This window comes from Salvelinus namaycush, chromosome 21, assembly GCF_016432855.1.
Source record: "Salvelinus namaycush isolate Seneca chromosome 21, SaNama_1.0, whole genome shotgun sequence".
Lineage (NCBI taxonomy): Eukaryota > Metazoa > Chordata > Actinopteri > Salmoniformes > Salmonidae > Salvelinus > Salvelinus namaycush.
In genome coordinates, this window is record NC_052327.1 from 27,132,249 (window position 1) to 27,153,569 (window position 21,321).

Here is a 21,321-nt window from a genome sequence, read left to right on the forward strand (position 1 = left end):
AACCTCTCACCAATAACAGGGGAGGTTAGCATTTGGGGGGGGGGGGGGGGGGGGGGGGGTACGATGTTTATGCCTCTAACTTTCTCACTCATCATTATTCAAGATGCATTCATGATTATCCATAATCATGGTAGCATCCAAATGAATGTAGAGGTGCTCAGAAACATTATATTCTTTTTTTTACCGTAAAAGTGGCTCCAAAATGACTCAATACATTATGTACCAATAATTACGATTAGGCACAACATAATCCAAAAGACGACCAAAATAAACTTCAAAATGCATTCAACAAGTTCGTAGTCACAAGCTTGATGGGACCAAATACTAAACTTGCCTGAATTTAATAAACTATTAATTACATTTTCCAAATACTTATCACACCCTCAAATGGGGGAACTAGATACATAAAGTGCATTCATTTCTAAACGGTAAAACAAATATGTATGAAAATACCCACAAATAAAAGGTGACATTCTTTACTGTCGCCTCATATAAAACATTTGATCTCAAATCCAAAATGCTGAAGTTTAGAGCCAAATTAAAAAAATGTAGCTTCACCGTCCAAATAAATATGTAGGGAGTGTATATATTTGTGTACTAACTTGTACTACACTGCTTAGGCCTCTCCTCTCTTTTGCCTGAGATACTTTAACCAAATATGGAATGATCCTAATATACATGTATGTCCTTCATTGTTATGGTTAAGATTGCAGTCTTAAAACTGGTTCAACATGTATGTAGCTAGAAGAAAAAACGTATACGTATTGTTTCCTGTAATGCCATGTTATTTGGAACCACATTTAAAGCTAGTGGTTTGTTGCTGAGGGACTTCCTGTGGTTAATAAGTGGAACCCTCCAATACAGTGCTTATGATGGATATATTGGAATGTGTTTATGATAGGGCATACAAGTAAGTGTATCATGTCTTGTCAAATGAAATCTACCCTCTATGAATCATTTGAATTGGAAATACAGAATCTTTTAAAACTGCAATTTGTCAAATCAAATGGGGTGTTATCGAGTGATTCTGATCACCACTTTGCATGTTTGACATTACTAATACGTTTCAAATAATTGTCCCTCAAAATAATTTTATAGTTTATCCTTCCGGTTCCCTCACCATGATCTTTTAATCTGTAAATGACTTTAGATCGGCGAGAAATAATCCGGCCATCTTGAATTCCAAAGAGAGCTGTTTTTCCCTGCTTGTAGAGGCAGTGGTAGCAAGACAGACAGATGCTTTAAACTAGGTGGAAAGAACTTGAGGAATGAGGAGAGACACAGAGAGCTAGAGAGAATGAGGAGATAAGCAGATGGTTAGTGTCTGAGATGACACCTGTATATCTAATTTCAGTAAACCACAGTACATATGAATTGCCTCGGTTTGAGCCATGTTGTGTTGGTGACCAGGATTTACCTTGGCTCAGAGGTGAGTTAGTGTGTGTAACACCGTGGCAACTTTTTAGGACCAGCGCACCAGCTTAGTAGCACTGCCTGTGTGTGTGTGGTGTGTGTCTGCGTGCGCGTGGAAAAACTAAAGCACCTCCAATATGGCTTCACCCCACAACCCCAGTCTTCTTCCTCAATAAGCTGCTTTAGAGTTCTTCTATGCAACAGTGCAGAAACACCGAACACAGATCTTTCACATTATGCTTACTTGGCACGGTCTTGTTATAACAGAGCACAAAGAGTGTGGAAATACAATATAATTGCTTTACAGATTGTATTGTGACAAAGCTGAACGCAAATGACCTAAAGTAGAGCACTTTAGAGTTGAAAGATGTTAGCTATAAACAATGGTTTGTTGTTGTACTTAAGTGCCCAGATACATTAGAAAAAAGTTTTGCCTTTCACAGTACAAGTCCTTAAACATCTCTTTAGTGTGTGAATATAAGGTGAAAGACTTTTATAAAACACTACGTTTGGTCAAAACACTTACATACTGTAGTTTCATTTTGTGTTTAAGAACATGATCAAAAAGGCAGTCCTTTTTGATACGCAACATTGTAGGTGAAATTTAATCTCCAAACTACCCAATGTGCCATGTTTAAACACAACACTGGTGCAGTACACATTGCAGTGCAAGAGCGATTCATGCCTCAATTTTGAATGTTTAAAAAGGGATGTGCTACCCTCATGACTCATTGGTGTTATTCACATATTGAAAGTAAGTGCTTCATGCATTAGCCTACTTTATTCCTCTTTTAATAAAGATGGGTGAATTTAGTGAGAATGAGTTTTCAACCATTGTTTGGACACCTCTTCATATTGCAAAAACAATTAAATTACTACTTGAGTGTGTTTCCTGAGTTTGAGTCTTTATTAATACAACATAAACATAACATTGAACGTCTTCGTTGTACACACAGAGAGACAAGGAAGGGACAGAGTCCTCCGCTGCAGCTCTTCTCTGAGCTGTAGAACCTTCCCTTCATTCTGAGGAGTTCTGTCTGCGTAGTCCTGCCAACAGCCTGACACTAATTCCTCAGAGAATGCACAATGAAAACAGAAAGGATTGCCAGGGGTCTTGTCCATTTCCAATTCATAGAATTTCTCCTTGCGACAAAGGGAGAGGCTTTATTTTCTTAGAGGGCCAAGGCTCATTCATCCAGCTCAGATGGCATGTTAGGAGTCCGACATGTTGGCGTTTCCTCCTGCCTTGCTATAAGAAGGTAGGACTGCACAGAAAGGAGGCCTTGTTTTCAGGCTACCCTCCCTCTTCTGTCTCCCAGCAACCTCGGGCGCCCTGGAAAAACATACACTACTGTAAATGACAATGTGGGTTTAATGCATTTAACAGGGCAGACAGTGTAGGGAATGCCCTTTATCATTTTGCCAACACATTAAAGTCACTATTTTACTTTCTCTCACAACAATGTTCCTATTGATAAATGCATTGGATGTATAATGTGTTGGTATCGATGGTCATTACTGAGGTTGCAGACTTACTGGGCCAGCATGTCCACTGTCTTCTGCGTGGCTCTTGTCTTCTTATGCTGAGGGCCATACAGGACACTCTGAATGTCCAGACACTGAAACAGAAACAACAATGGGCTAGGTTCACTGTGGGGTAAGATATGATTTTAAATAGGAAAGGATATGACATACTTCTGAATCATTTAGCACAAAATCTGAGATTAAAGTTAATTCAAGTTCAAAGCACTTAGTGAATACAGTGCTTTTGTGTGAACGTATGACAAAAAGTATGGAGGCCGATGGATTGTTTTTGTCTACAAACAATATGAAAAGGTAGAGCTACACTTAGACAGCTGAGGGGTATCAAAACACTTCCTGTCCAATTCTGTAGAGAGCTCTTCCCATCCAGAAATAACCCCTCTAGTAACCAGGGTTCAGATAACACCAGTCTATCTGACTCACCCCAGGGAGTAGACACTGACCAGCACATTTCAGGGTATTTCTAGGACCAAACAATAACAAACCTGGCATCTGATCTGGTTTAATAGGTTTATAAGGTAAACTCAAGTAGCAGTGATGATCAAGAATGACTTTCTTTAATCAATGGAAATGAGTGGGGAATGACCACTTTGTTTATCTACTGTATGTCAGAGCAGATTTGCTGAATGCACTGTAACCATAGAAAACAGTAATGTTGTTATCACACACACGTGCGTTTGATAACAACAATGAGAAAGATTATCAAACATTTCCACAATCAACATAAATCACAGGATGTCAACAGAACTTTGTGGAACCAAGGAAAGTGAGTGCTCAATGTTTCCTGCCTGGTGATGGAAGCGGCAGAGTAAAGGGCTCGGGGAAACTTTGGCAGATAGCCATCTGGCCTTGGATGTTTTCGTCAGTTCTCCCTGCTGCACTATGTAATGGAAGGACTTCTATTGCAACAGGAAGATGGAGAAAAATTACAAATGTTTGTGTGAGCCATTGTTTTCCCCTTTCATAAACTCTGAGTGTCATGTCAGAGTCAGGCTTCCTTTACAGTCCCCAAAGAGGAAAAAGTTTAGGATAAGTGCAACTCTCTCACTGTCAGGTTTCATGTATTTTTTCCTCTGAGAAATCTTCTTGGATTCTGTCCAGATTTCTAAATCTAACATCATGGCTCCAGAGAGCAACGGTTGTCATGATAACGGGGAAAGAACATGATAACACTGCACGTTATCTGTCAGGGGTACTTCAGAAAGGTTACCCATCCCATCCGGATAAGAAGCAGAGTGTGGGAGCTCTGATTCACTCTGGGATACTTGGACCCACTTTGCACTTAGATACAATAACAAAGCAACATAGCAACAAGGCTCCTTAACTTACAGGCTTGTTATTACTAGTACTCTGAAATCCCCCTGAACTGGGCTATTTTAGTGTGTTTCTGGGGATGGAGAGAACAAGCTCAGAAGGCAAGGACGGAGAAAGTGTGTCAATGTATATGTGTGTCATACTTAGTATATAGCTATTGATAACAGGTATTTGCTATATGCATTAACTGTGTCTTTTATAAATCAAACATAATTGGCACATAATCACAGTGGTGTTGACAAGGAACTTGTAAGGCAACTGTTTGTTACCTGTTTTCTGAGTGAATGTCATCATATAAGTCTCATACTCCATCCGTATACAGAGACAGATTCAGGAACTTTTGATTTAGAAGGACGTAATGGCCTGACAGTATAATTGGGGTCAGTGGCCCCTTTAATTAGACAGTGGTGAGCAAAGTTCCACACTCCGTCCACACTCCCCAGAACTATCTGTCTGTGTTCAAAAAGAGAAAGCAGCACAATTTAATTCTGTGTGACTTTTACACCAGAGAGTGGCTGGCTGAGCACACTGCACAGAGCCTAGATTAGCATGTTATTCTCAAGGCACTGAGCCTGAGAGACCATGGCAGAAATAGCTGCATATATATATATATATATATATATATATATATATATATATATATATATATATATATATATATATATATATATATATATAAGGGAGCTTCATAAACATACTCTCAGTGGTGTATTAATGTTAGGTTGCCACGCCCTGTGACTACTGGACTTTAGCAGAGCCCTCTCAAATAGCTTGGCAATAAGAAAGGGCTATACTCTGTACCTGAGTGTATGTGGGTGAGAGAGAGAACAGTAACTCCACGTAAACACAACATAGTCATATTTCCCTACGCTTAAAACATACAGGTAACTGCAAAAATAAAGGAAACACTCAAGTAAATGAGGGATACAAAGTATTTTGAAAGCAGGTGCTTCCACACAGATGTGGTTCCTGAGCAATTCACATCCCATCATGCTTAGGATCATGTATAAAAATGCTGGGCAGGCCCAGTTGCCCATTATTTTGGCTACCATGGCTATGCCCATATAGGATGGCAATGCCCCCATTCACAGGGCACCAGTGGTCACTGAATGGTTTGATGAACATGAAAACGATGTGAACCATATGCCATGGCCATCTCAGTCACCAGATCTCAACCCAACTGAATACTTAAGGGAGATTCTGGAACGGCGCCTGAGACAGAGTTTTTCATCACCATCAACAAAACACCAAATGATTGAATTTCTTGTTGAAGAATGGGGTCGCATCCCTCCAATAGAGTTCCAGACACTTGTAGAATCTATGACAAGGCGCATTGAAGCTGTTCTGACTCGTACTGACCCAATGTCCTATTAAGACACTTTATGTTGGTGTTTCCTTTATTTTGGCAGTTACCTTGAGTTATTAAGCCATGTTTTATCCAACTGCACAGTAATAGAGAAGACATGGTAATGAAATATAACTGCTTTTTCTTATAGATGTTAAGTCCCCTATATGGAGGACTTTGAGCGGTTCTGGAATGGTTCCAACTGACATTTTGGTGTACAAAGCTCTCTGTGAACGTCGTAGGGTCCAGTGCCTTATAGTGCCAGAAAGCCTCATCTGCCTGCTCTCCACTACCACTCTGTCAGTGGAGCTGACATGAAGTGTCAGGTTTCACACCCCACATTTACATAGGGAGTGCCATTTTCTGGCTTATCCAGACAAATAAATGATTTGCTCTCCGTCTGAGTGATGGAGCCCAGCCCGGGAGACAGCATAATAAACAGTCTAGCAAATCCAACAGTTGTAGTTTCATCTCGCTGTGATATTCTCAGTCGGATTTAGAGATCTCAACATGAAAAAATATTAAATAATTTCATAGAATTCAAACACAACCACTTTCTCTTGGTCACACAAAATCACTTTGTGCGAAGCTAAAGTTGTAACGAGTCTGCAGCAATTAGAATGGTGTTTCTTCATCGCTCAGAGGAGGCTTGGCAGAAAATGCTCTGTTGTCAGTTATATGAAATGGTGCCAAATTTGTACTGTTACTAAATATGATCATATTTATTTTACAGTTATAAGAAAGGTGAAATCTTATAGTAAGTCGTTTCTAATTTTATTGTTACTTTATTTAGAAAGCATATCAGACATTTCAAGCCCTATTGCCCCACTTGTATAATAGGGGGGGAAATGTATATATATAGTGTACTATGTACTTGAGATTGTTTCCTCAAAATGGGAGTACACCTCAGCAATGCATAACAATGAGTTTTTCTCCAGAAAAGGGATTTCCGATCTTTCTAGAAAGGAAAGGGGGATACCTAGTCAGTTGTACATCTGAATGTATTCAACTGAAATGTTTCTTCTGCATTTAACCCAATCCCTCTGAATCAGAGAGGGGGGCTGCCTTAAGTGACATCCACGTCGTCGGCGCCCGGGGAACAGTGGGCTAACTGCCTTGCTCAGGGGCAGAATGACAGATTTTTACCTAGTCAGCTCAGGGATTCGATCCAGCAACCTTTCGGTTACTGGCCCAACTCTCCTAACCGCCAGGCTACCTGCAGTATTACTAGTTATTGTTTATGGCCAATTCATGAAAAATAATTACTTTTGAGTATGTCTACTTAGGGTGGACATCTACATTTTGCCATATCATTCCAATGGTTTTAACATAATATTGCCCAGTGATCCTCAAACTGCCTTAAAATGTTCAATGCAGCCGTTTTTATCTCAATATCAAATCATTTCTGTTTCACAATTAAGTACCTTACTATTGTTTTCAATAAAAATTGTCAAAAAGAAGCTTCTTAACAAAGAGCAATTTCTCAAGCAAGAATTTTTGCTAGAACTGTCTGGGAGTGGTCTGAGTGGGGAGAGAAAAACTGAAAACTAGCTGTTATTGGCAGAGGTTTGGAACTCTCTTTCTTATTGATCTATTAACTAATTTACCACCTGGTGATGTCACCAGGCAGGCCAAAACTCCATCCCACCAAAACAGGCAGAAATGTCAAACAACTCTTACACTAAAAAAGCATTATCATAATTTTCAAAATGTCACAGTATTATTCCAACCTCATGGTATGGAAAAATATACAGAACACAGGGAAATCACGTTTTTGACTGCATTGGGCCTTTAAAATCAGTGTTGGGCAACAAAAGGGAATGCTGGGTATAATGCCAGTGTTTACCTTGCTCATGGTCCTATGGGCATGCTTCACCTGGCCCTGGGTCATCTGCACCCCTCCAATCAGCTGCAGAGTGTCAGCCACCTCAGGACTCAGGTCACCAAATGTCTCTCTCTTCAAGGCCAGGGACTCCCTCTGGATCTCTACACACCTCTGACATAGTACATACACAACAACATTGGTTAATGACTACTTAGTGACTGCTTAGTGCATTTTATTTGTGTCTTCCCCTCCACTGATTCCGTATGGTCAGTCTTACGGAGCTTCAGGCAATTGAAGCTCACTATGGTGGCTATTCATTTCACAGACTCTCCTGTCTCAAAAACACCTGTCACCCTCTGTTACCCTCAGCTTGCCTGATCCTTAGTAGCAGATTAAACTATCCCTGTAAACATGACATGACTGACTGCAAGGTGGATTCCCACAATGCCATGTGAGAGAGGGAAGTCCCCTTGAGAATGTCAAACCTCTCAGAGCGACAGAACAGAGATGTCTGTGATGCTGTAAACACCTGGAAGACATGCTGTTAGTGCGATTAGACCACTGGTGTTGCTGGTCTATTGGAGTGTGTGTGTGAGTATGTGTGTGTATGCAGTACTGACCTCTTGCTGCCCAGTGAGGAGGAGGAAGCGACAGTAGTCATCCTGAAGGTTGAGAGTGACAGTAGCCTGTGGGCCTAGGGAGGTCCTGTATGTACTCAGACTCTCCTCATAGTAGTGTGCTGCTGAGTCTAGTCACAGATGGAAGATCACGTAATCACTTATGATCTTCAACATATTACAGTATGTTATTTGTTTGCTTATTGGTGCTGCCTGCATTGCTTTTTACATAGTTTGTCCATTCCTCCACAGCTGATAATTCCTGGTAGTGGTTGCTCATATATTGTTGTTCATATAATGTAACTATACCGTGAAGTTCCATACATACAGGTCAGATGGGGGTGAACATTGATATGGGGGTGAACTCACAAAACATGCTATTTCTACAAAACTATAATCAGCCTGCCTTCAAATTTATGAACTCAAAGAGCTTGACATAAGAGAGACCGAAAATGATTCATGTCCCCAACAACAACCCCCTATATAGCAGAGTTCCCCCATAGTGCACTGCAGCAGTCCTGTGTTGTATGAATAGACTCACCATTGTGGTGGGGCTCTGCTACAGTAGAGTAAGCCAAGGCCAGGCTGTGAGCGATGTGAGCCCCCTCCAGACCCCCAGGGCTCTGACTCAGAGCTATGGCATGAGCCTAGCAGAAACCCAAATGAAATAAGACAGATCACATATCACACTAAGGACTGAGGAGAACATTACCAAATAACAGGTCTCAGAGGCATTCTAACAGCCCTCAGCTCATCTTAAGATAGTCATATAGTCTGAGTAATATAGTCAGTATGTGTGTAATGTTAAGTCATTCATATAGTCATGTGTGTAATGTTAATATAGTTATTCATAAAGTCATGTTGTGTGTTGCTGTTTTGTGCCTGTATTCAGGTCTCATATGTCCCTTACCTTAGAGAGGTGCTCTAAAGCTCTGTCGAGGCGGCCCTGGGCCTGTTCGATGGCAGCCATGTCCTTATAGACGGAGCAGGCCTGACCTGGCCTTTCCCAGCCCTCCAGCAACTGCAAACTACTCTCACACTGACCCAGGGCCTCCTCTGACCTGCCTTGCCGCTGGTACACCCTGCAGGAGAGATGGATGGGGCAGAGAGAGAGAGAGAAAGATAATGAGAGAAAGAGGGAGGGAGAGTAAAGAAAAGCATTAGTGGTCGGGCTCTTTCTGTAGGCATGTTGCAGTGTTGAAATCTTGGCCCAGAGTGTTGGTCAGAACTGTGCCAAGAGTGGGGCCTGAGGAGGAACGTCGAACTAGGCCTGGCTGGGTCTAGCGGACTGCTGCCTCTGATGTCAGGTGCAGTGAGTGCAGACTATAATAGGAGATTCCTACACAAAGAACTGTTTACTCCGTCTCTGACTGTGTCCTTTCAGATGGTCTCTAATGGTCTCTCCTCTGGGAAGACTGAGGAGTGTGTTGCTCTCAGAGCCACATTATAAATAAAGACTTACTGACACTGCCTAACAAGTCCAGCACCTCGCTGAGCAACCACACAAGAGCTCCACACCAGGATGTCTAAATTAGGTTTGTCCTGGTAGTCACAACACAGTGGAGATCCTCTGCACCAGTAAAGAATGCAGCCAGTTCCTTACATAGGCTGTGAACAGATATCTGATGAGACGAAAACAAAAACTGCACTAAAATGGTAAAATCACCCCTTTGTGACACTGTTGTAATAACATGTATATTTGCTGTTGATATGAGGCAGCACGTAGGCAGTTAATAATGTGCCACTCCGAGGACAACACCAGCTCTGGATCTCTGTACAATAGGCCTTCAGTCTGTGGTCTAACACCCTCAGTCACCACATAGGGGGGTGGGTGATGGGATGCTAGCAGGGGGCTGCAGCAGAGCAGAGACTTGCATCATCCTCAGCAAGGACACTAGTCAGACATCAATCCATCTAGCCTGCTAATAGCCTCAACACCCCACAGGTTTCTAATACCTATGTTTTACTTAAGAATTGCACTGTTGGTAAGCATGTCAGCGCACGTGACAAATAAACTTTGATTTGATTCAGACACTAATGGAGTCTAAATTCAATCCAGCTCTGCTGTTCGTAGGTGGCCTTCCTCAGAGGGAATACTGTTCGCATCAATACCCCGGTACAGGACTACTACTTCAGCAGGAAAACACCCCATCATTAATGAATCTCTCTACATGGTCCTTGCACAGTAAAGCAGGTGATTTTTTGCTGACAGTCATTTTCTATTATTTACCCCATAAATACTAGTATAGTATAAATGACTACAAATCAAAACATCAGTGTGTATAGTTAGTGCAGTGAAATGTTGGTTGTGGAGGGTAGCACTAAATTAATATCTCTGAGATTTCCCATCAATCCCTGATTATCAAAGCAAGCCTTGATGGGAGCTGGTCTGCATGGGAATGGGACGGCTTCCCCCCTCAGGCATCAGAAATTCCAGAGAACAGCACAGCCTTTTAGGGCAGCTGGGATGGCTGGCTGCATTAGCAGAAGCTCTGTGTGCCCATTGCCCAGGCCAGCGTACTGCCTTCTTGTCCACATAGACAGACCTGTGGACAATACCACTGCATCCCCTCATTCACCAGCTGATGCCACCCTCCCAAGCTTCCTGTTCCTGGCACAGGAGGCAGTATGTCATCTGCAGCTGACATCTAATTCACTGTACACAGAGCAGAGCAATAACGTAATTAGTGATTTTCACATGAACTGCCAAGCAGCCCACACGGCCCTCTGTTTAGTAATGCATACCAGACCAATACTGACGCATGTAGGGGCCCTCAAAGGTTTGCTCTTTATACAGGGAAAATTATACAGTGTTCACAAAGCCAGTTCTATTAGAACGCTAGCTTCGTCAGGGATTTAACACACCCTGTCGACACTTGGTTGTTAATTTGTGGAATTTAAAAAAAGTTATAATTTAATACAAATTAAATGTGCTGATACGAAAGCAACTTTTGAAAATGAACACTGATTAAAAGTGAAATGATGTCTGATCTCGCAAACAATGTAAAGTATGTTTAGATAGGTGTAATCTAGAGCCAAACGTGTTGATTTTTAATCTGAGGGTATCCTGCTATTAACAGACTTGTTGAATTATGCAAGAGAGCGTGACAAATACAGTAATTAATGAGGCAGTCTAGACAGCGCAGGAGAATGCAGGTAGGGTAGACAGAGCAGGTAGGGTAGACAGAGCAGGTCTTTGGTGGTTGCAGCCCTGTTCCACCCCTTTATGTTAATTTATATGGGTATCTTCATTCATTGTCCAACTGTTGCATTTATTAGAATTGTTTTCAAAACCTTTTAACCATAACTTAGTACAGGTGGCAAAATAAACTATAATACTGTGATCAGTATTTCATATTGTGCTCATCACACTGGCACCTTGCATATACTGTACCTCTACAATGAGTTAAATGGAAAATCTCCAACTGGACCTGAAACTGTGTGAAAGCTTGTTTTATTGTTCCAGGCTTTTGTGGGGACATTCACACTGGTCACAACATTACAGTCCTGTTGACTAGGGTGCTACAGAAGCCAGCCAAGTTCAGTCATCCTCCAACAAAAGAGCTTTAGCAAGCTTACAGACCAGCGAGCGTCCGCACATTTTTCCAATTTCACAAATTGCGTAAACAAACAGTCAGTCATAAAAACTTAAAAGGATGACCTCACCCCCAAATACTTTTTACCTCAGCTCCCTTCAAGTTGAAACAACTCTAATCCTACTAATATTCCACACTGAGTACCTGGGTATATCGGTACCACATTTGCCTCAGCCATGTCTTGTCATCAATATTGACTTGTACAGCAAATATTGTGTATTCATGAATTACTCAAATTATGTTTTGACAAATCCATAACAGTGAAGTTAATACAACTTAAGTGTGGAAGGGTGGGAAAGCATCAATATACTTCAGCAAAAACAGTGTTACCCTACAACTGAACAAAATGATCAATGCCGTTTAGTGCAAAAAGCCTCCTCAGTACACAATGATTAGCTATTACAGGCAGAGCAGTGAGGGAATCATGAAATATGAATGCAGGGCTGGGGATGTGTTATCCTCCCTGCCCCTGCTCCACTGATCCAGCAGACACTGAACCAGTGGGAAGTGCAATAACCCCAGTCACAGCTGGTCTGCAGCTGCGCATGCTCACACCCCATGGGCTTGACAATAGGCCTGGGAGAACAGCTTGATGTTTACATCGAGAGAAAAAAAACTACTTTGAGGGTACTTTAGGCACTTCTACTGTGAGGACCAGGTTAAGATAATTCAGAGACTTTCCATGACACTACTGGTCTAAACTAGAGCAGAAAAGACCACATTGTTTGAGTGAAATGAACCATTCAAATGTATCTCAATAGATGGATTTGCTCAGTGGACATGTTAGACATTGTCTCCATCTTGTGGCCAAAACCTAATGTCTTTCTCAGTGGCTATACTCAGATAAACAGTATTAAATAACAGGCTGTTATTGTGGCTTCAAGGTAACAGGCTGTATGTTGACATCTGAACATATAGGTATATTTGATACAACAGTCTTATCTGAATCTACAATGACACTTCACTTGAACATTAACTTGTTTTTGTTTGAGAAGTGCCAAGGTATTCAGACTTCAACCTGAATATGATACTGAAGGAGGAGTCTGTGGAAATAAATAGAGTAGCATAGCGTGTGATACCTAAAGAGGAATCCAGTAAATATCAAAAGTGCTCTCTGCTGTCACAGAGGACGTTGTAGTAAAGGCCACATTGGCCAGATAGACACAATGCTCCAAATAAGATACTTTTGAAAGTGATTTTACACAAAATATTTCTGCAGATCAGTTAAGTTCTCTCTATAATACCTGGACAGAGACGTGGATATCTCAAACTCAGTCTCCATTTTCTCCTCCTTGCTTATGCCTCCTAGCTGATGAAGATCTACCACAATCCTCTCTGCTTTTCGATGATTAGACTCTGCTTCCTCGAGAGTTGGGATGGTTAAAGAGTATTGCATAATCAACATTAAAGCAGTAATACATTAATTTACCCTTGGACATTTAACCATGCAGTTGTTTGAATTCACATTTAGACAATCATTCTCCTAATGTTTTTGGGGCTTCCATTACAAATATCTAATCATTCTCCTAATGATTCTCCTAAAGCTCAGGCCTATTTCCTTGAGCTTTATCCAGACAGATTACCAGGATGCATGCTCAGAGCATGAACTGACCAGCTGGCATGTGTCTTTAATTACATTTTTAACCGTTCCTGACACAGTCTGTAATACCTACAATCGTGGCCAAAAGTTTGAGAATGACACAAATATTAATTTTCACAAAGTCTGCTGCCTCAGTTTGTATGATGGCAATTGGCATATACTCCAGAATGTTATGAAGAGTGATCAGATGAATTGCAATTAATTGAAAAGTCCCTCTTTGCCATGTAAATGAACTGAAGAGAGAGAGGGGAGCGGTTCAATTGTTGTGAAGAAGGCTTCAGGGCGCCCAAGAAAGTCCAGCAAGCGCCAGGACCGTCTCCTAAAGTTGATTCAGCTGTGGGATCGGGGCACCACCAGTACAGAGCTTGCTCAGGAATGGCAGCAGGCAGGTGTGAGTGCATCTGCACGGACAGTGAGGCGAAGACTTTTGGAGGACGCCCTGGTGTCAAGAAGGGCAGCAAAGAAGCCACTTCTCTCCAGGAAAAACATCAGGGACAGGCTGATATTCTGCAAAAGGTACAGGGATTGGACTGCTGAGGACTGGGGTAAAGTCATTTTCTCTGATGAATCCCCTTTCCGATTGCTTGGGGCATCCGAAAAAAAGCTTGTCCGGAGAAGACAAGGTGAGCACTACCATCAGTCCTGTGTCATGCCAACAGTAAAGCATCCTGAGACCATTCATGTGTGGGGTTGCTTCTCAGCCAAGGGAGTGGGCTCACTCACAATTTTGCCTAAGAACACAGCCATGAATAAAGAATGGTACGAACATATCCTCCGAGAGCAACTTCTCCCAACCATCCAGGAACAGTTTGGTGACGAACAATGCCTTTTCCAGCATGATGGAGCACCTTGCCGTAAGGCAAAAGTGATAACTAAGTGGCTCGGGGAACAAAACATCGATATTTGGGTCCATGGCCAGGAAACTCCCCAGACCTTAATCCCATTGAGAACTTGTGGTCAATCCTCAAGAGGCGGGTGGACAAACAAAACCCCACAAATTCTGATAAACTCCAAGCATTGATTATGCAAAAATGGGCTGCCATCAGTCAGGATGTGGCCCAGAAGTTAATTGACAGCATGCCAGGGCGGATTGCAGAGGTCTTGAAAAAGAAGGGTCAACACTGCAAATATTGACTCTTTGCATCAACTTCATGTAATTGTCAATAAAAGCCTTTGACACTTATGAAATGCTTGTAATTATACTTCAGTATTCCATAGTAACATCTGATAAAAATATCTAAAGACACTGAAGCAGCAAACTTATTTTTTTTGTGTCATTCTCAAAACTTTTGGCCACGACTGTACATGTTTCAACCACACCACCAAACTCCGCACCCAAGAATGACTACAGCCCCATAGCACTCACATTTGTAGCCATGAAATGCTTTGAAAGAATGGTTATGGGTCACATCAACACCATCATCACAGAAACTCTGGACCCACTTCAATTCGCATACCGCCCCAACAGATCCACAGATGACGCCATCTCTATCGCACGCCACCACTGCCCTTTCCCACCTGGACAAAAGGAACAACTAAGTGAGAATGCTGTTCATTGACTACAGCTCAGCATTCAACACCATAGTGCCCTCCAAGTTCATTACTAAGCTAAGGACCCTGGGACTGAACACCTCCCTCTGCAACTGGATCCTGGACTTCCTGACGGGCTGCCTCCAGGTGGTGAGGGTAGGCAACACTGACCCTCAACACGGGGGCCCCTCAGTCCCCTCCTGTCCACCCTGTTCAACCACAACTACGTTGCAGCGCACGAATCCAACACCAACATTAAGTTTGCTGACGACACAACAGTAGTTGATCACCGACAACGATGAGACAGCCTACAGGGAGGTCAGAGACCTGGCAGTGTGGTGCCAGGACAACAACCTCTTCCTCAACGTGGGCAAGACAAATTAGCTTATCGTGGACTACTGGAAACGGAGGGTCAAACACATCGACAAGGCTGTAGTGGAGCGGGTCGAGAGCTTCAAGTTCTTTGGTGTCCACATCACTAAAGACCTATCATGGTCCAAACACACCAACACAGTCGTGAAGATGGCACGACAACACCTCTTCCCCCTCAGTAGGCTGAAAAAATTTGGCAGATGCTCAAAAGGTTCTACAGCTGCACCATTGAGAACATCTTGACTGACTGCATTACAGCTTGGTATGGCAACTGCTCGGGATCCAACCACAAGATGCAACAGAGGGTAGTGCGTATAGCCCAGTACATCACTGGGGCTGAACTCAGTACCATCCAGGACCAGGCAGTGTCATTGGAAGGTCCTAAAAATTGCCACCTAAGTCATAGGCTGCTCTCTCCGGTAACGCACGGCAAGCAGTACCAGTGTGAAAAGTCTGGGACCAAAAGGCTTCTGAACAGCTTCTACCCCCAAGCCATAAGATAGCTGAACAGTAAATCAAATGTCTACCCGGACAATTTACATTGACCCCCTTTATTGTATCTTTATTTTTCTGCACTGACTCTCTTGCACTGGCTCTACCCACACACACACTACACCGACACTCATACACAAAACACACACACGCTGCTGCTACTCTGTTTATTATATATCCTGATTGCCTAGTCACTTTTACCCTCACCCACATGTACAGTTGAAGTCGGAAGTTTACATACACCTGAGCCAAATACATTTAAACTCAGTTTCACAATTCCTGACATTTAATCCTAGTAAAATTCCCTGTTTTAGGTCAGTTAGGATCACCACTTTATTTTAAGAAGGTGAAATGTCAGAATAATAGTAGAGAGAATGATTTATTTCAGCTTTTATTTATTTCATCACATTCCCAGTGGGTCAGAAGTTTACATACCATACACTCAATTTGTATTTGGTAGCATTGCTACTTGGGTCAAACGTTTCGGGTAGCCTTCCACAAGCTTCCCACAATAAGTTGGGTGAATTTTGGCCCATTCCTCCTGACAGAGCTGGTATAACTGAGTCAGGTTTGTAGGCCTCCTTGCTCGCACACGCTTTTTCAGTTCTGCACACAAATTTTCTATAGGATTGAGGTCAGGCGTTTGTGATGGCCACTCCAATACCTTGACTTTGTTGCCACAACTTTGGAAGTATGCTTGGGGTGATTGTCCATTTGGAAGACCCATTTGCAAACAAGCTTTAACTTCCTGACTGATGTCTTGAGATGTTGCTTCAATATATCCACATCATTTTCAAGCCTCATGATGCCATCTATTTTGTGAAGTGCACCAGTACCTCCTGCAGCAAAGTGTAACAGTATAACTTTAGTACGTCCCCTCGCCCCGACACGGGCGCGAACCAGGGACCTTCTGCACACATCAACAACTGACACCCACGAAGCATCGTTACCCATCGCTCCACAAAAGCCGCGGCCCTGGCAGAGCAAGGGGAAACCCTACATCTAGGTTTCAGAGCAAGTGACGTAACTGATTGAAACGCTACTAGCGCGTACCCGCTAACTAGCTAGCCATTTCACATCCGTTACACTCACCCCCCTTTCAACCTCCTCCTTTTCCGCAGCAACCAGTGATCCGGGTCAACAGCATCAATGTAACAGTATAACTTTAGACCATCCCCTCGCCCCGACCCGGGCGCGAACCAGGGACCCTCTGCACACATCAACAACGGTCGCCCACGAAGCATCGTTACCCATCGCTCCACAAAGGCCACGGCCCTTGCAGAGCAAGGGGAAACCCTACATCTAGGTTTCAGAGCAAGTGACGTAACTGATTGAAACGCTACTAGCGCGTACCCGCTAACTAGCTAGCCATTTCACATCCGTTACAAAAGCACCCCCACAACATGATGCTGACACCCCCGTGCTTCACGGTTGGGATGGTGTTCTTTGGCTTGCAAGCCTCCCCCTTTTTCCTCCAAACATAACGATGGTCATTATGGCAAACAAAAATAGAACTGTTTGATCAGACCAGAGGACATTTCTCCAAAAAGTATCATCTTTGTCCCCATGTGCAGTTGCAAACCGTAGTCTGGCTTTTTTATGGTGGTTTTGGAGCAGTGGCACCTTCCTTGCTGAGCTGCCTTTCAGGTTGTTGATATAGGACTCGTTTCACTGTGGATATAGATACTTCTGTACCTGTTTCCTCCAGCATCTTAACAAGGTTCTTTGCTGTTGTTCTGGGACTGATTTGCACTTTTCGCACCAAAGTACATTCATCTCTAGGAGACAGAACGTGTCTCCTTCCTGAGCGGTATGACAGCTACGTGGTCCCATGGTGTTTATACTTGCGTTCTAATGTTTGTACAGATGAACGTGGTACCTTCAGGTGTTTGGAAATTGCTCCCAAGGATGAACCAGACATGTGGAGGTCTACAATTTTTTGTCTGAGGTCTTGGCTGATTTCTTTTGATTTTCCCATGATGTCAAGCAAAGAGGCACTGAGTTTGAAGGTAGGCCTTGAAATACATCCACAGGTACACCTCCAATTGACTCAAATGATGTCAATTAGCCTATCAGAAGTTTCTAAAGCCATGACATCATTTTCTGGAATTTTCCAAGCTGTTTAAAGGCACAGTCAACTTAGTGTATGTAAACTTCTGACCTACTGGAATTGTGATACAGGGAATTATAAGTGAAATAATCTGTCTGTAAACAATTGTTGGAAAAATTACTTGTGTCATGCACAAAGTAGATGTCCTAACTGACTTGCCAAAAATATAGTTTGTTAACAAGACATTTGTGGAGTGGTTGAAAAATTAGTTTTAATTGCTCCAACCTAAGTGTATGTAAACTTCCCACTTCAACTGTACTTACTGTATTACCTCAATCTCGTACCCCTGCACATTGATTCGGTACCGGTACTCCTTGTATATACCCTCGTTATTGTTATTTTATTGTGTTTTATTGTGTTACTATTTCCTTTTTTATTTAGCAAATACTGTCATACTTTTTAACTCTGCATTGTTGAGAATGGGCTCGTAAGTAGTCATTTAATGGTAAAGTCTACACTTGTTGTATTCACCGATGAAATTTTATTTATCACAGAAACAATGTGGGTAAAGGATATTTTGCCAGCAGCAGAGTGGCGCCTCCCTGTGTTAGGTATATGTTGAGGAGACAGGTGAGAATGTGGACCCTGTCCTCCCGGCTGGTGGAGTTGGGGGTGCAGAAGGGGAGCAGTTCACTGGCTCTGGCTGAGTGCTCCTGGGCCTGCACTGCCCAGCCTGTGGGAATCACGGACAACACATTGGTCATTCCAAGATTTGGTAAGGTATAAATATATACAATATTAACCGTTATAAACTCTTTATAAATGCTACCTCATTGTAAAAGCTAATCACAACATAATTCACCTTTAAACTGTAGGTATGCTTTAGCCAGTCTGACATGGGCTTGGGCTAGTTTCAGTTGCCCATCTCCATACACCAGTCTTGTAAGAGCCACACAGCGGACAAGGTCCTGGATACAAGCATCAAACTGTCCGGACAAACATTTCATTATTGTTGACGTACAAGACCAACAAGATGCTGTACTGAAAAAGGCCTTTATGCTGAGTGGTACTGTACATGCATTATACCTTTGATAAGAGAATGATACAATTCCTGAACATAACTGGGTGACTATGACATCTACAGAAGGTTAAGACAACCTTCACACACTTTGCAGGTATCTCTGGTTATAGTACTATCCACCTCACCCCATTGCATGCAGGTGTCAGAATGGAAAGCAACTTAAATCCTCTATAGGTCTACCTGTTGAGTGTCTGCAAAGGCTTGGGCCCTGCTATCATACTGGGTAAGTTTTTCCTCAGGAGTCATCATCATCGACTCTCCCGTGTCATCCATTCCTCTCTGAGAGACACTTGCCAGTCCTTTATCACTATGAAGATAAAGGTGCTTTCAAATTATCTACCTGGGTAACACAATCATCAGCAGCGGCACCAGCAGCATTTTTCTAATAATAGACATGCACAATTCACATTGACTCGAATGCGCAGAATTGATCTCTTCGAAAGGATTTTTTTTTTTCAACATCAGTTTTACAGCAATGCATGCACAAGCACAATGTATAACTTACGATTCTCCACCTTCAACTAATCCAAGTCCTGGTTTGGAGCGTGTGTTTGTCATTGTAAAATTATCATTCATTTTTATGTAAAAAAAGAAACCCTTTGCAGAATAATTTCATGCCATGTTTGTTTCTTTTTTACATCCGTTGTCGTGGATACGGCAGTATGAGTCATAATCAGCAAAGGTTCATCATAAATCAATGCGCGACATTACATTTTTTATTTTGTTGGTTGTATTCATCATCATGTATTCATCATACAACCACAAACAGTTAACTCGGGGTGTTCATACAAGCAAGCATCCACTAATATAAAACTTAAAAATCAAAAAGCGCTAAATGTAACTTCCTGATAAAATGTCACGTGACCGACAATGTTCTACAGCACCAGACCAACTTTATACACGTGCAAATATTTGTGCAGACATATTGTTTTATGTTAAACCAGGCTTTGTTTTGAGCTCGAATTAATAAAAATATGTGATATAAGGCCTACTTCTCAGACCCAGGTGTGTCTGACAACAGCTGATGAGGTGGCAGGATGTAGCTGACAATAAATGATGGGGAACATGCCGTGTTGATTATTGTACGCTAGCTTTTTAGGCTATTGCGGCATTTTCACAAAATGATTGGCCTACCCTTAATTTGTGTATTTATCACCGGTGGTGATAGTGATGGTTTGTCGGGACTGGGGCTTTCGAGTGACGCAGCGGTCTAAGGGACTAAAGCTCAGTGCTAAAGGCGTCACTACAGACCCTGATTCGATCCCCGACTGTATCACAACCGATCGGGCGCACAATTGGCCCAGAGTCGTCCGGGTTAGGGGAGGGTTTGGCCGAGGTAGGCCGTCATTGTAAATAAGAATTTGTTCTTCACGGACTTGCCTAGTTAAATAAATACAAATAAAAAATAAAGCTAAAACGCTATGGTTGTCAACAACTGTTGTCCCCGACGTGATAACTGTATAGAGCTTTACTCCATCTAGACATACCATCAGTGTTATAACATCAGAAACCGCTCCCTGATGAGAAGAGGGTATGGAATTTGCGTAGTGGCTATTCGGCCCGTGTGCGGATTGTCTGGGTTCTGTAATTGGATGACTCAGGAGGGGTACCCTGTTCACCGAGTGCCGGCGGTTAAATCAAAATTATGACGTGCTTACGGCCTTCCAGGACCAGGGTTGCTACCCCTGCCTAAAGGCGTCAGCATAGGTTCCGTTTGCTCCTAGCATAACCCAGCTAGGCGAAGGGACCGCCTGTACTCTTAAACACACCAAAGACCTTCGCTTGAAAAATGAGATGAAATAAGCAATAATTACTGTTGTTTTACCCTCTTGAGACACCTTAGCAACAACATGGCCAGAAACACTTCCTCAAAATAGTCCGAATTCATCTAAGATAAATCAATGTTAACGTTTTTGCCGAATAGTAGATCTAGCTAAGATGTTTGGTGCAGTATTTATCAAATAAAAAAATAAGCATGTAAACTAGTCGCACAGATAGAACAATGAGACAGATATTTCACCGGATGTATAAATGTGAAACATCCGCTTGGCGTTTCCACTGACTACCAAAAAGTGGTAGCCCAGTGGGAGAAGTTGGAACGAGATGGAATTTGGCCGACATTCTGCACATTTTCTCATCGATGAAGCATTTGATCTCAATATAGTTTTCTGTTCGCAAAACTAGAATATGTTATGAACAGAGTGGATTACGTTTCGTAAACTTGAACCTTTGCCAAAGTTGTAATTTTTTTTTTTTAAATCGCGTTGTTTAGAAGTGCAAAGGGGAATTGAGCTATTGCACACGCGCACTTCAAAGTAGGCGTTCCCTAACGGAAATATGCAGACGTTTGCTAGAACGGGCTAATAGTATCTCGCTAGCTCGTGCTTGGCTCTGCCCACCTCCTTGCTTGTTCTGCCCACTATGACTAATGTATTCCCATTAGAAACGACAGGCTGTGGGCTATCTTGGTCTAGTTATACAAATCTTTGCTAGTCGTCTCTCAGTTGAATGACAACAAACACTTACTGTTCCCACTCCTAAATC

At 42.4% G+C, this 21,321-nt stretch overlaps 2 protein-coding genes across 3 annotated transcripts; both read right to left on the minus strand.

Annotated features, from left to right (window-relative positions):
- Positions 1 to 2,303: 2,303 nt before the first annotated feature.
- Positions 2,304 to 13,020, minus strand: LOC120066260 (tetratricopeptide repeat protein 23-like). Its single transcript, XM_039017508.1, has 7 exons — positions 12,897 to 13,020; positions 8,967 to 9,138; positions 8,598 to 8,703; positions 8,060 to 8,187; positions 7,461 to 7,610; positions 2,950 to 3,032; positions 2,304 to 2,746 (listed from the first exon to the last, which is right to left on the minus strand). Exons 1-7 carry the CDS (start codon positions 12,932 to 12,934, stop codon positions 2,626 to 2,628), a joined length of 798 nt encoding a protein of 265 aa, XP_038873436.1. The 5' UTR covers positions 12,935 to 13,020; the 3' UTR covers positions 2,304 to 2,625.
- A 5,197-nt stretch (positions 13,021 to 18,217) lies between these two features.
- LOC120065787 (tetratricopeptide repeat protein 23-like) lies at positions 18,218 to 20,483 on the minus strand. 2 transcript variants are annotated; one of them, XM_039016842.1, is made up of 4 exons: positions 20,265 to 20,483; positions 18,958 to 19,084; positions 18,559 to 18,682; positions 18,218 to 18,429 (listed from the first exon to the last, which is right to left on the minus strand). In XM_039016842.1, the coding sequence occupies exons 2-4, from the start codon at positions 19,048 to 19,050 to the stop codon at positions 18,245 to 18,247; spliced, it is 402 nt and encodes a 133-aa protein (XP_038872770.1). In that variant the 5' UTR covers positions 19,051 to 19,084; positions 20,265 to 20,483; the 3' UTR covers positions 18,218 to 18,244. The 2 variants fall into 2 exon arrangements, with proteins under 2 accessions (XP_038872770.1, XP_038872769.1); XM_039016841.1 differs by lacking the exon at positions 20,265 to 20,483 and adding an exon at positions 19,283 to 19,816.
- Positions 20,484 to 21,321: the final 838 nt, after the last annotated feature.